The 15,850-nt window shown below is 40.6% G+C and overlaps 1 protein-coding gene across 19 annotated transcripts in view; it reads left to right on the forward strand.

The window, feature by feature from the left end:
* The window catches only part of brsk2b (BR serine/threonine kinase 2b), an 899,053-nt gene that overhangs the window by 339,821 nt on the left and 543,382 nt on the right, over positions 1-15,850 (forward strand). For all 19 annotated transcript variants that reach the window (XM_039736387.1, XM_039736429.1, XM_039736422.1 and 16 more), the window contains exon 2: positions 7,444-7,538. In XM_039736387.1, the coding sequence (XP_039592321.1) occupies positions 7,444-7,538 (95 nt within the window). The remainder of the gene's footprint in view (positions 1-7,443; positions 7,539-15,850) is intronic.

Consider the following 15,850-nt stretch of genomic DNA (forward strand, 5'->3'; position numbering starts at 1 on the left):
AACTGCGAAATGGGCCTTGTACTATTTCTGTGTGTCAAAGTCAGCATTATATTGGATCTTCTTTTCCTTGTCTGGAATGGCATAATTTACCTAAGTGGGGGCCTGCACATGGAGCAAGAGTATAAAGCCTTGGCACATTGCCTGGCGCACCTTTTGAAGCCGACAGACTGAAGGGAGATACCGTTATCCGTTCCTGAAAATCTTTCCAAGGCAGCGACGAAAATGGCAGACTCTACACATCGGGCTCCCACTACCAGAAAGGTCTTGTCATGGCTTTCTTCATCTGTTATGCCGTGTAAACCGTCATTAAAGAAAGCTAAGTTATTTCTCCTATGTGATTTCTTACCGGTGTATCACTAAGGGAGGGGTATCACCTTTTTATATTATATCTATATAGTTTCACGTTATGTAACACACCGCAATTACAAAGGAACTTATTCCAACCAGGGAGCTAGCGCCCCCTGCTGGATACACATGGATTCCACAAGATGCTGGAAACATTTCTTTGAGATCCATGTTAATATTACAGTTGTGCTTGAAAGTTTGTGAACCCTGCCTAAATATGACCTAAAACATCATCAGATTTTCACTCAAGTCCTAAAAGTAGATAAAGAGAAACCAGTTAAACAAATGAGACAAAAATATTATACTTGGTCATTTATTTATTGAGGAAAATGATCGAATATGACATATTTGTGAGTGGCAAAAGTATGTGAACCTTTGCTTTCAGTGTCTGGTGTGACCCCCCCAATAACTGTAACTAAACGTTTCTGGTAACTTTTGCTCAATCCTGCACACCAACCTGGAGGAATTTGAGCCTATTCCTCCGTACAGAACAGCTTCAGCTATGGGATGTTGGTGGGTTTCCTCACATGAACTGCTCACTTCAGGTCCTTCCACAACATTTTGATTGGATTAACGTCAGGACTTTGACTTGGCCATTCCAGAACATTCACTTTATTCTTCTTTAACCATTCTTTGGTAGAACGACTTGTGTGCTTAGGGTCGTTGTCTTGCTGCATGACCCACCTTCTCTTGAGATTCAGTTCATGGACAGATGTCCTGACATTTTCCTTTAGAATTCTCTGATATAATTCAGAATTCATTGTTCCATCAATGAAGACAAGCCATCCTGGCCCAGATGCAGCACAACAGGCCCAAACCATGATACTACCACCACCATGTTTCACAGATGGGATGAGGTTCTTGTGCTGGAATGCAGTGTTTTCCTTTCTCCAAACATAATGCTTTTCATTTAAACCAAAAAGTTCTATTTTGGTCTCATCCGTCCACAAAATATTCTTCCAGTAGCCTTCTTGTTTGTCCACGTGATCTTTAGCAAACTGCAGACGAGCAGCAATGTTTTTTTGGAGAGCAGTGGCTTTCTCCTTGCAACCCTGCCATGCACACCATTGTTGTTGAGTGTTCTCCTGATGGTGGACTCATGAACATGAACATTAGCCAATGTGAGAGAGGCCTTCAGTTGCTTAGAAGTTCCCCTGGAGTCCTTTGTGACCTCGCCGACTATTACACGCCTTGCTCTTGGAGTGATCTTTGTTGGTCGACCACTCCTGGTCTTGAATTTCCTCCATTTGTACACAATCTGTCTGACTGTGGATTGGTGGAGTCCAAACTCTTTAGAGATGGTTTTGTAACCTTTTCCAGCCTGATGAGCATCAACAACTCTTTTTGTGAGGTCCTCAGAAATCTCCTTTGTTTGTGCCGTGATACACTTCCACAAACACGTGTTGTGAAGAGCAGACTTTGATAGATCCTGTTCTTTAAATAACACAGGGTGCCCACTCACACCTGATTGGCATCCCATTGATTGAAAACACCCGACTCGAATTTCACTTTCAAACTAACTGATCATCCGTGAGGTTCACATACTTTTGCCACTCACAAATATGTAATATTCGATCATTTTCCATAATAAATAAATGACCAAGTATAATATTTTTGTCTCATTTGTTTAACTGGTTTCTCTTTATCTACTTTTAGGACTTGAGTGAAAATCTGATGATGTTTTAGGTCGTATTTATGCAGAAATATAGAAAGTTCTAAAGGGTTCACAAACTTTCAAGCACAACTGTATGTCGCGCAATTTCTGCAGATGTGTCCGCTGCACATTCATGCTCTAAATTGTGCCAAATCCGAGAGGTGTGTTATTGGATTCGGACCCTGTGACTGGTAAGGTCACTGAAGAACACTGAACTCATTGTCATGTTCATGAAACCAGGTTGGGATGACTTTTTGCTTTGTGACATTGTACATCATCATGCTGGAAGTAGCCATTAAAGGATGGGTAAATTGTAACCAGGAAGGGTTGCGCATGATCAGCATTAATGCTCAAGTTGGTTGTGGTATCTAAGCAATGACTGATTAGAACATTAGAACACACTAGACGAGAACAGGCCATTCAGCCCAACAAAGCTATCCAGTCCTATTGACTTATTTCTTCCAAAAAAACATCAAGTCGAGTTTTGAAAGTCCCTAACGTCTTACTGTCTACCACACTACTTGGTTGCTTATTCCAAGTTTCTATCGTTCTTTGAGTAAAGAAAAACTTCCTAATGTTTTTGTGAAATTTCCCCTTAACAAGTTTCCAACTTTGTCCCCATGTTCTTGATGAACTCATTTTAAAGTCACGATCCACTGGACTAATTCCCCTCATAATTTTAAACACTTTAGTCAGGTCTCCTCTTAATCTTCATTTCCTTAAACTGTAAAGGCTCAGCTCTTTTAATCTTTCCTCCTAACTCATCCCCTGTAACCCTGGACTCACTTTTCTTGTGCTGTTATGTCCTTTTTGTAGCCTTTAGACCCAAACTGCACACAGGACACCAGATGAGGTCTCACCAGTGTGTTATAAAGCTTGAGCAGAACCTCCTGTGACTTGTACTCCACACATCAAGGCGCTATATAACCTAACATTCTGTTAGCCTTCTTAATGGCTTCTGAACACTGTCAAAGCCGATAGCTTAGAGTCCACTATGACTCCTAAATCCTTCTCTTAAGGTGTACTCTCGTTTTGGTTGATTGGTACTAACAAGCTCAATGTGTGCCAAGAAAATATCCCACAGGCCATTACGTGACTGCTACCAGCCTGGACTATTCACACAAGAAAGATCTGGTTCATGGATTCATGGTACTAAATTCTGACCCTGTCATCTGTCTGCCTCAGCAGAAAATGAGATTCTTCAGACCAGGGTATTTTTTTCCAGTCTTCATCTGTCCAGTTTTGGATAGTTTATGCCCAAAACAACCTGTTTCCATTCTTGGTTGACAGGAGTCATTGTCTTCTGCTTTTTTAATCTATTCACCTCAAGGTTCCACGTGTTGTGCATTCTGAAATGATTTTCTGCTCATCACAGTTATTCAGTTATCAATCTGGCCATTCTCCTCTGACCTCTCTTATCATCAAGGAGTTTCTATCCGCAGAACTGCCGCTTACAGTTTTTTGTTTTTAACACCATTCTGAGTAAGCTCAAGAGACTGCTGTATGTGAAAATTCCAGGAGATCAGCGGTTTCTGGCACAGACAACCATGCAGCAGTCCATATCACTGAAGTCATATTTTTTCCTATTCTGGTGTTTGAAGTGAACATTAACTGAAGCTCCTGAGCTCTATCTGCATGATTTTATTCATTGCGCTTCTGCTGCATGATCGGCTGATTGTATAATTCCATGGACAAGTTGGTGTTCCTAGCAATTTATTCAGTGAGTGTGTAATGATTCATGTTAGGAATGGTCCAGAACTCTACTTCTGACCTTTCCCTTCCCACTGTCCTCATCCCCTTGGCTCAGACTACAGCCAGCACTTATCATGCTACAGTTGAATGATGGAGTAATTTGGAGAAATCACAAGGCCTTCGTGAAAGCCTTTTGCAGGCGTGTTGTATTTGATGAAATGATTCAGGTCTTTTGCTTGCTTGATATATTTTAAATAGTACAGAAATGGCTTCTTCTTCTTCTTCTTCTTCTTCTTAGAAATAGAAGAAGTTCAGCAAATACCATGTTGAGGCAAAGGAAATACATACTATTTGCTTTTTTAAACAGTGGTATAGACAACAAAAGGAAGTTGATCGAGTGACATAGAGTGTCGGAAAACTCAAAGTTCACAAAGTCGCACAGTGCCCAAAAGAATTTGTCAGATATCAAAGTCGCCGTGAAAAGGTATTTCAGTATTTCATTGACCTTGTTTTCATGGCTCCTTAGGATGTGTAACACCACTGTCTAACAAATGGTGGGATGCAATTCTGAAAACACTTAGTTATTAGCATTAGAACTAGAACTGGACTAAATTAACTTTTATGGTTTTTAAACAATGTCTTGTTGTTATCAAAGCAAGGCATTTATTTACAGGCAGGCTTACTGGTTTTATAGACTGTCAACACTGTTTGTTGTCAAGTGTCAGTCAGTCGTTGTCCAACCTGCTACATCCTAACTACAGGGTCACGGGGGTCTGCTGGAGCCAATCCCAGCCAACACAGGGCGCAAGGCAGGAACAAACCCCGGGCAAGGCGCCAGCCCACCGCAGGGCACACCAAGCACACACACCAAGCACACACTAGGGACAATTTAGGACTGCCAATGCGCCTAACCTGCATGTCTTTTGGACTGTGGGAGGAAACCCGCGCAGACACGGGGGCTTGACACTGCTATTTTGGTGGTTGAGTTACTAGTGAAGGGTTGTTGTCATGAATAACTCTTCTAAGAAATGCAGAAAATCTAAATAACATTCTCACACCTGCTCATTCCATTTCAGGATGATAGCCTGTAGTAGCCGCACTTTGTGCAGTTCATTTTGCCGATTGTATGTGTATGTGTCTGCGTGTTTTTTTTTTGCTTTTGTTCATGGGTATAAAAGCTAAGATGAGACCCTAAAACGTTCATGCAGGGCTTAATATTCATTGCTGGGGACCTGGTCTCCATTTATCTCAATATTTTATCGTGAACGTGCCAAAGATACCAAAGACAAAAAGAAGAGGCAGACCCATAATGTTTGCATATAATAAATGTGTTTGCATAAAAACCATCCTCTTTATTTGAATTCATCGTAGCTGAGCTCTAGAATGAGATGCTGTATTTCAGTTAAATATTTAGATTACACACAGAGCTTTTTGTGTTGAACATCCATTGAGATTTATCAGCAGGTGGTGATTGTGAAGTGCTTATTTGCTGCTGTAGCACTCACAGATTTGTGTGCGTGAGCGTCTTCATTTGAATTATTTAAACAAAAGAGATTAAATTCTTAAAATACTGCTTCCTATTGTAGCACGTTTAGGTGAGGTGTGATATACATGTCTTTAATTGTATTTTTTTTTGGCAATGTCATTCACTAATAGTCTTGCACTTACCCCGTAAACACAGCAATGATAGCATCCCTCTTCTTTTTGGCAGTTCAGTGCAGCAAATGGTGAATGATTCTAAACCCGGCCTGCTGCACTTAGTGGTTCAATCAAGCAGCAGAGGTACTAATGTTTTGACCAGCTTAGTTTTTATTTTACAGTTTGTTGTTTCCTGACAATGTCACTGTTCCACTGCTGTTGATTTTTATTTTCTCTGTCACCATGTGTCACAACTGGGTGTATTCCTTTGTACTAACTCGGCATGTTGTGAGGGTATCATGGCCATCTTATTTCACCCTGAATCACATACTCAGTAATAATTTACATTTTTCTTTTTTAAACAAAGATGGATCCCAGATTTGTTTTTTTTGTACCAGTTTTGGGAACCAGCCTCGACACAGACAGACACCAAGACAGCTTATGTCCAAAACACACACGTTTTATTTGTTTCTTTAAGTACAATGCACCAATCACTCACAGTCCTTCCTTCTTCCTATTCTTTTCTTGCCGCCTCCACTCCTCTCTCGTAAGCTTCGTCACACTCCCTCCCAACTCCGGCTCTCCGACTGGAGTGAGGCGGCCCCTTTTAGATTAGAATTCTGAGACCACACTACCTGCCAACTATTGCCTCACCAAATGACGACACCCACAAGAAAAACAAACTAGCAGAAGATTGTGGTAATTTTAAAAATAAATGCTACAATAAAATAGCAAGTCCTAAAACACATTGAGTGCAAAATAAAAGTATAATAAAAAATCATCCAGGAAAGATTTAAAAAATTTAAGAAACACGGACTAACATAACACACTGGGATATTCAATAACTCCTAGGGCAGTGGTTCTCAAACTGTGGAGCGGTAACAAAAAGTAACAAAAAGGGGGGCGCGAAGATGTGAAAAAACGAAATCGAAAATATGAAAAATACATCTATTGAAACCAAAATAAATTAACTTAAACTACATTCTGATACTAGAAAAATAAATATAGAGTTAGATAAATGTCGATAAAAGTTAAGTAGGTATAAGAAAATATGCATCTATGATATATCATTAATTAAAAAAGAACAAATTGGCATTAGTGGGCTCCTTTCAAAAAAACGTTAGGTGGGCGCGATTAAAACCGTTATGAAAACTCGGGTCACAAATACTTAAAAGTTGAGAAACGCTGTACTCAGCAACTTGTATCTCTTTAGTAGAGGTAATTATTTCTTCGACATTAGGATGAGAAATACACCTAATTATAATAATAATCATTAAGGCAGTGCTTCCCAACCCATGTGCCGCGACACCCTGGTATGCCGTTAGCACGGACTAAGGGTGCCATTGCCAGGTGTCAAACCATAAAAAAATTTGATTGAACTGATAATAATAATACCAGTTACACCTCAAGACTAAAGTCTTGTTACCTGTGTGCATCCTATTTCAACTGCAGTCTGAAGAATTCATAAATATTAGCTCAAATTTACTTACTTGCCACAGCGTAAGTTACGTTGCTTTGTCTGTTTGTTTTGTTTTGGGCGACTGTAGTGAAAGTCGTAAACGTAAAAACAACAGCAGCATCAACGACCTCAATGAAAATGATAATGCGGGGAGCAGTAAAGTTGCAAAAACGAAAACACGATACTATCAGGACAGTTAGTTGAATTATGGGTTTACATTTGTTGACAAAAAAGGTATTCAGCACCCGCGATGTTTGTTGTGTGGTGATATCCTTGCAAATGAAGCCATGGTTCCAAACAAATTGCATCGTCACTTTCAAAGCAAGCATCAGAATGCAAATAACAAGACCTCGGCATATTTTAGGCATTTAATGGACAGCCAGCAGAAGCAAGCACAGCTGTTTATGAAAACTGTGTCGGTGTCAGACATATCAGAGTGAAGGAGTGCCGTTAGCTGAAAGGATTCCACTAAAGGTGCCATGGTTTGGGAGAGGTTGGGAAGCACTGCATTAAGGTGATGAAGAAAAGATGAAAATCCCTGTGCGACAATGTTCAAGATTTCAGTAGCTGCAGATCGTTGGGCTAATGCTTCATGAAAGTCTGAACAAACTGAGATTCAATGGCTTACCCTTCTCATTCTCTATTTGTCTCACAGGTCTGGTAAAGCTGGGAGTCCACTGTGTCACGTGTCAGAAAGTTGCAATAAAGATTGTGAATCGGGAGAAACTGAGTGAGTCTGTGTTAATGAAGGTAAGATTCTTTGAATTTCCCTCTTTGGCAGTATTGTGCAAGATTCAGGCTGTACTAGATGGGGTGGATGACTTGTCATATTCTGTCTTGTGGCGAGAATTTCAATTCTTCATTTCCTGAGTGCAGAGCTACAGAAGGATCAGATCTGCCAGTGTCTGGATATAGCTAATGTTAACTATTGTTTGGGTTCGCTTAATTGTTTACATTTTCTTGTCATGTGCCATTTGTCAGTTGTGCAATGAGCTATTGTGTTATTTGTGCTTTGTTGTTTCTAGATTTGTGTTTGCAATGGGTAGTGTGCGACCAAAAATAGTCTTTACTTTTGTTTTGCAAAGGAATTTTTTTCCGGAATATCAGTGTAAGACAATTTTAGGTTATTTTCATGTTCTGGTTAAGTGATCTTAGTTTTTGTTTAGACCTTAAGGCCTTGTTCACACGGGCGTTAAAATCGAGCGTTTTTTGGCGTTCGTAGCGTCCGGTGAGCGCGGATCAAGCGCCGAGTGTTTTCTACACGTAGGAGTCAATGAGAGTGTTCACACGGGCTTTGGTGACGTGCGTTTGTCCGGCAGCGTGTTTATACGGCATCAAAAACGTTGCATGCAGCTTTTCTTGGCGTTCAAAACCCAACGAACGCAAGGAAACCGCTTCTAGTTCGCTTTTCTGCTGCTTATTTTACGCTGGAGGACCGGATATTTTTATGTTTTCATATACAACATATATATTTTCATATTGCTTATTTTATTTTATTGTCTCATGTAATTTGTAAACCATGAACCTATTAATTTATGTTCTAATATAATATTTGATAACAATTATGTAGGGGGGGCAATCCATGGCGGGGGGTGCATTTCAGTGCATAACACCAGTGTAAGCGCACACTCGACTACTGTTTCCTTACCTCAAAGTGACAAGAAGTCTGTCTTCGGGGCTAACACCAAGTCGCATATTGGTTGATCGGCGTGCAATGTGGCATTGCACCAGCTGCAGCAGACAATCAAAAGTGGAAACCGAAATTAAACAGTACTTAAACAGTAATTAAAAAACTTGCGCGGAAATTTTCGCATTTCTTCATAAAGCACAAAAAAACTTCCTTTAACCCGACGTTGTGCAGTCAGAGGATGAACCCAGTAGCGGCGGTGATTTTTTCTCTCCCTACGTCGCCGTATTACGAGTATTTTAAAACAAGAAGATTAATATCTAGCATAGCAAAATGGTTCATATTGAAAGGAGGCACCTCAAATAAAACGACAAGGGCTTTCATATCCAGTTCCCGACACTGCCTCCACAGGTTAACACACAAACTACAATTTGGGCTGCAGGCTGGCGTTAGACAGAGAGAAACGAACGCCGGTGTAGAAGTCAATCGATCGCCACCACAAAATGCAACATAAACGTCTAGGACGTTCAGAGCAAGTTCATTTATCCAAAAACTTAACGCCCGTGTGAACAAGGCCTTATAGTATAGATGTTTATGTTAGTTTATTTAGCATACTGATTATTTATCCTGCTTGTGTTTTAAACCCTAACCCCCTCAAAATATACTGCGCCAGTATTTAAAGAAAAAAAAAAAACAATGCATCATGAACCAATGTATATTGCTAGAATGTCCAGGATGACTATTTTCATTGAGTGATGTGCAAGTCTGAAGATGGTTGACAAGACCAATTTAAAATCTAGAGTTAGCTGCGGGTTAAGCAAGTGTTTTTCTGGGTAGCATGTAGGGATCCTCCGATTGATCAGCAGCCGATCGAAATTGGTTGATTTTCACTAAAAAAAGATTAGATTGTTGATTGGTAAAAAGGCAAGTCATAAAAACTTTATTTTCAGCTGTTACTTTTCTAAGGTTTATGGTAATTTAGTTGCAGTGCTCCTTTACGCAAGGTATTATGCTAAATGAGCCAACATAAACAGCAAACTTCTTGCAGTGTAAACAAAGAGCAGCAAGTGGAAGCTTGTTTAACGCTAGAATTACCAGTGCCTAGGAGAAAACACATAAATCTAGCCCACCTTAAATCCGTTCGCACCTTTTCATCAGCGTCTTTTGTCCTGTAAATGTGCTGATTAAGAGAAGCAGCAAGCTGCCTGCTATTCCATCCCCCCACTGTCGCAGATCGTTCACAGACTTCTCCCAGCTCCTGCCTTGTTTGATTATCTGGAGTGAAGTGCTGGAGTTTTAGAATGGAAATAATAGATTGTTATTTGGAACCCATGCATTTCATGTGTGTTCCATTTCTACAGTAATCTGCATAAACACATTGTTAAAACAGTAACTTTTTCATATTTTAGTAATAAATGTTACAAAATGTGGGCATAAACTATAGAATGTGTGAAGCCTGAAGTCCAAAGATCAAATAAACACTTTCACAAAAGGTTCAAGGACAATACAACAGCATCGGTGGTGTAGCGGTAAGATTTGCTGACTTGTAATCAAGAGTCCCTGGTTCGATCTTAACTGTCTCCTATATTTACTGTTTTCAGTAGTGAGCTGCTCTTATTGTTAATATTATACAGTACACACATATATTTGGTTTGCGTCTGTAACAGACGGTGTACATTTATAGTACTGTACTTGTAAAAGTTACCGTTTTTTTTTTCACTTCACGATCACGATACAAACTACTGCCCTAGGGATCTGACGCTGTTAGTTTATATTTGAAACTGGGAGTTACTGTAGATGTGAGTGGTGTTTTGAGGCAATGGAACTGGACATTCTCTGATCTGGAGGGATAAAAGCTGACACACAAACGCTGGTGAATCTGCCTTCTTCGCATCTCACCATCACTTTATTTTTTTTTATTCAGTTTATTGAGTGTTCCTACTCACGCAGAATTAGTATGCACCTTATGGTTTATGATGTCAAAAAAAAAAAAACAAAAACAGAGATGCAGGTATATATGATATTTGGAATTATTCATTTTATGACCTTTTATGAGGTCAGTTCAGCGCTATATGCAATCATCAAATTCAAATGTTAACAGTTCTCACACGCGCAAGATCCATCCTTCCTACATTTACGACGTGTGTACCTGTTGCAATTTGCACACTTCTTTCTATGCTGTGGCTTCTATTACATTGAAAGGGCACCTGACACTGACTCAGTTTACTTTCCTGGGGAAAGCGGCTGTCTTGTGCGCTTATCACCCTGTCTCTAAAGGAATGTCCAGGCGCCCTACGGAGAAAACTCATTTCGGCCGCTTGTATCTGCGATCTTGCTCTTTCGGTCACTACCCAAAGCTCGTGGCCATAGGTGAGGGTAGGTACGTAGATCGACTGGTAAATCGTCAGCCTTGCCTTTTGGCTCAGCTCTCTCTTCACCACGACGGACCGTCTAATGATGCCTAAGCCCACCGACATAAATATGAATGGATCCTCACAGTGAAGGTGTGTGAATTATTTAAAAGTAGACTGTAATGCCTGAATAAAATGAAATCAAATATGGTCTTGTAAAATGGATTAGCATAATGCATGGTAATTTTCACATTGCACACTTATCTTTATATTTCTTATTGTTTGTAGGTGAATGTGATGAAGTGTTCCATATTAAAATCATTTTGCTTATTTTTCCCGTTTATATTTCTAGTTTGCATATAGCAAATAGGCAGCTTGATAACGTTAGATTTATTATAGGTCTGGGATGCAGTGCTCATCATTGTAGCTACTGAAGTTAAATATCCAAACGTATGCATCTTGCTTGCATCTGCTGCCTCTGGTGGTGCCCAACAAGATCTGGATGTGAGGCTGGTGATGAGCATGTGTGCTCACTGCTTGCCTTTTTGCTCTGACCATTCTGGATTTGAGCCCAGATGCTATCAAAGCCAAAGCTGATAGGAGCAAAAGAACGGCAAAGCTGCAAGATGGGTCTCATTATAGTGCATCTGTCAAGTCAAACAGGCAGGCTGGCAAAGGAAAGCTCTCAATAACGACTGCTATGCCGAATGAAACGGTAGGTGACGTACAGTTAGGTCATTTCAAGCTCCTTCAACAATACAGTATTTCTCACGTTTTAAAAAACTGGCAGATAATATTCCTGGGATTGGTATTTGTGTCTGCCTTCAAGAAACCTAAAACGTGCTCTTGAATATATTAGTTACTGAGGCAGGAAATCCACAAATGAGGTCTAGATGCAACGATTCATACCCAGTGCTCTAAATCCTCATCTGATCTCCCAGACCATGTGGACATATTAGCCAGATGCTCTTTTGTTCTGCCATGAGTATCCAAGCTGCAGGAGAAAAGATTTCACATGATTTGTGATTCACTGGCTGCTGTATCGTGGGAGGGGGGCTTCAGAGTAAAGGTCACAGCTAGTCCCAGTGGAACCAAAATACCAAGCCTGCAAACATGTATCATCATGACTGTTGCCTTTTACAACAAACGATTCTTTCATCTTGCACTGTTAACCCATTCACGTGAGGATTGGAAAGTCCCTTGTTGCATTGTGAGCCGGTGAAAGTTCAGTGCTTAAAGTTCTTCCTGTGTAGTAGAGCTAAATGTGAAACATGTTCTTATCTGCTGCCTCACAGCTCTTTAGACATGAATCCAGATCCCAGCTTAGTCGCCATCTGTGAAGAGCTTGCCTCCATGTACCTATGTTGCATTCTGGTCTCCTATTATGTCACAAAGCAAAGTATGGTAAGTTAAGTGATGACTGTTAATTTGTCTTGTGTGAGTGTGAATGAGTGTTCTTTGCAGTATGATTATCCGGTTCATGATATGATAGTTCCACTTTCCGTAAGGAGTTTGTGTTCTGATAGACAGATCAAAAAGCTCTATATGATACATACACAGATGCATAGGTAGACAGAATTTTTATTTGATATACTTCATTAAGGAGCTGGTGGTGGATTTTAGGAGGATCAGGCCACTCATGGACCCCATGATCATCAGAAGTGACTGTGTGCAGAGGGTACAGACCTATAAATACCTGGGAGTGCAGCTGAATGATAAATTGGACTGGACTGCCAATACTGATGCTCTGTGTAAGAGAGGACAGAGCCGACTATACTTCATTACAAGGCTGGCGTCCTTTAACATCTGCAATAAAATGCTGCAGATGTTCTACCAGACGGTTGTGGTGAGCGCCCTCTTCTACGCGGTGGTGTGCTGGGGAGGGACGCCTCACACCTGGACAAACTGGTGAGGAAGGCAGGCACTATTGTAGGCACGGAGCTGGACAGTTTGACATCCGTGGCAGAGCGATGGGCGCTGGACAGGCTCCTGTCAATCATCCGTTGCTAAGCGACTATGCGTCTCTTCTTTAATGTTAACATTATACAAAGTTATTGTCTGTTTTACCTGCCTTGCTATCACTCTTTAATTTAATATTTTTTTAATCAGTATGCTGCTGCTGGAGTATGTGAATTTCCCCTTGGGATTAATAAAGTATCTATCTATCTATCTATCTATCTATCTATCTATCTATCTATCTATCTATCTATCTATCTATCTATTACTGTATATAGTGCCTTTCATATCTATCTATCTATCTATCTATCTATCTATCTATCTATCTATCTATCTATCTATCTATAAATCCCCAATAGTACTTTATTTGTTCCAAAGGGGAAATTAAAACTTTACAGAAGTTCAAGAAATATATATACAAATGCAGTTTTTTTTTACCTCCTCTTTGCTCGATCAGCTGCTGCTGCTGTTCCATGTGATCTGCATCTCGTGCGGCGCTTCAGACATTTAAAAGCCTGTGCAGCAGCTGTCTCACTCTTTGTCTCTTATTTCCAGCCCCAGGTGTGGCTAAATTTCTTGGCACAAAGTCTTGTCTTGCAGAACGTGAGTTCTTGATATTTTTTAGCTTATAATTTAAAAACGGAATAATAATCTGAAAATCTAACAACATTACATTAAAGTCTGATAAATTCTGAAAAGAATGATACCAAACATATATATGTAGGTTTTAAAATAAGCCTGATTTAAAGTGTGACAAAAAACATCACAAAAAATCATTGCACAAAATCTTTGCACTTTTAGGCTTAGGATTTTATAAATATTGAGTGTGTGTATATATATATATATATATATATATATATATATATATATATATATATATATATATATATATATATACAGTGGTGCCTCAGTTTGCGAGCATAATTCTTTCCGGAAACAACGTGCTTGTAATCCAAAGCACTTGTGTATTAAAGTGAATTTTTCCCTTAAGAAATAATGGAAACTCAGATGATTTGTTCTACAACCCAAAAATATTCATATAAAAATGATTAATAGAAAATGTAACGTAAAAATACATAAAACAAATTAGCCTACACTTTACCTTTGAAAATAATCTGGCTGGTGTGAGGGAGACGAGAGAGAGCAGAGGAGGAAGAGTGTTATTGTGTTTAACGGCTTTCACTCTAACTAACGGTATCCCTGCTATCTGTTGGTTTACTGGAATCTTCTTCTTTTTTTACGACTTTAACAAGGAAAACTCTCCAATGACAGTTGCTTTTTCCTGAAGAGTCACTACACTTGGACACAAAATAAAAAAAATGCTTTACGCACTGTAAGGTTTCTAAACTCTTTTGGGATTCCCCCCCAACGGGACTTAACACACGGAAGAGCGTCCCTAAGCAACCGCAGGCTCCCAGCGCTGCCGTAAAAGCGAATCCGGAAAGATCACGGACATGCTATAAGCACCTACCATCGATGGGTGATGCAAGGAACACGATAAATGCAGGGCACAGGATTACTTGGCTACTAACCTGGTCACGACCCATGACTGATTGCTGTGTCTGTGTCATAGCAGAGCAGCAGATCACGCTTCAATAATAACTGTGCTCTTCCTGTTTCAAGTTAAATAAAGCTGGTGTCGCTAGAGTACTGAGACTCAGCCTTGTGTTTTGGGGTGCATGACTGGGACTCACATGTTACAACACACACTAGAAGTCACAATGCTGTAGTAAACAGTATACGTTCATACAGATGTTGACTATATGAGTGAGGCATGCCGACTGAGAACGAGCATGGAAGATGATTACCCACAATCCATCAGTGAGATCATGTTGTGATCACGTGACGCTCGGCAGAAAAAGCGTATATGTACTACTCATATTGCAAGACCTTGCTCATTTATCAAGTTAAAATATATTAAAAATTTTAGCTCATCCTGCAAAACACTCACAGACCAAGTTACTCGCAATCTAAGGTTTTACTGTATATATATATATGTATATATTGTGACAGATAGGGGGCGCTCTCGCTCCCTTGAACCCTCCGATCAAACGTCAGACACCAAGTAAAAGTCCAATGAGTTGACTTTATTATTAATAACAGTGCACAAAGCACCCTCTCCTCCACAATACTCATATAATAAACCAATACAATAACAATAAACTCTCCACCACTCCCAGACGCGTTGCCCTCCTACCACCCAGCTCAGCTCGCCGTCTGGGAGCTGTCACAGTCCTTTTATAGTCCCTGACCCGGAAGTGTTCCAATCCCCAGTTCATGTGATCCTTATCACTTCCGGGTCAGATAAAAAGTCATTTTCTTCATCCCAGAAGTACGTCACTTCTGCTGTCGCTCTGCCTATGACTCACTTCAAGGTTATAGGGCACATATGACTCTCTATGCCTCCCTGCAGCGTCTTCTGTTGGCCCCTGGGGTATCCAGCAGGTTTGTAGGGGAAAACTCCAAAGTCCATGATTCCCTGCTGACATCCGGGGCACCTCCATGCTGCAGGGAGAGCTCCATCTTGTGGCCTGGGGGTATTGGCGGTGATGACAAGCCGGCCATAGACCACAAAATATATATATTATATATTATATATTATATATTATATATTACATATACTGTGTGTGTGTATATATATATATATATATATATATATATATATATATATTGTGGAAACCGTACCCCCAAACACAGACAGACTGACACCAGGATGTCCAAAGCACCCTCCTTTATTTTTCCAAAGCACCACAATGCCTTCTTTCACCAATTCTCTTTCCTTTCTTCTTCTTCTTTTTCTCTCTCTCTCGACCTCCTTCCTCCTCCTCACAAGCTTCGTCTCCTTCCTCCCAACTCTGGCTCGTCTGCTAGAAGGAGGCGGCCCCTTTTATCATGGCCCGGATGAGCCCCAGGTGCTCCCCTTGCTGTCACTTCCTGGTGTGGCGGAAGTGTCAGGAAAGCACCTGGAAGCACTCCGGGTCTTCTTGGAAGTATTTCCGGCAGCACTTCCTGGTGTGGCGGAAGTGGTACCATCCAGGATTCCCTTACTGTCCGGGCGCCCCCTGGCGGTGGCCACGTCCTCTCAGGAACGTCCAAGGTCCCTCCTTGTGGCCCCCAGATAGGCCCGG

Source organism: Polypterus senegalus, chromosome 1 (assembly GCF_016835505.1).
Source record: "Polypterus senegalus isolate Bchr_013 chromosome 1, ASM1683550v1, whole genome shotgun sequence".
Classification (NCBI taxonomy): Eukaryota; Metazoa; Chordata; class Cladistia; order Polypteriformes; family Polypteridae; genus Polypterus; species Polypterus senegalus.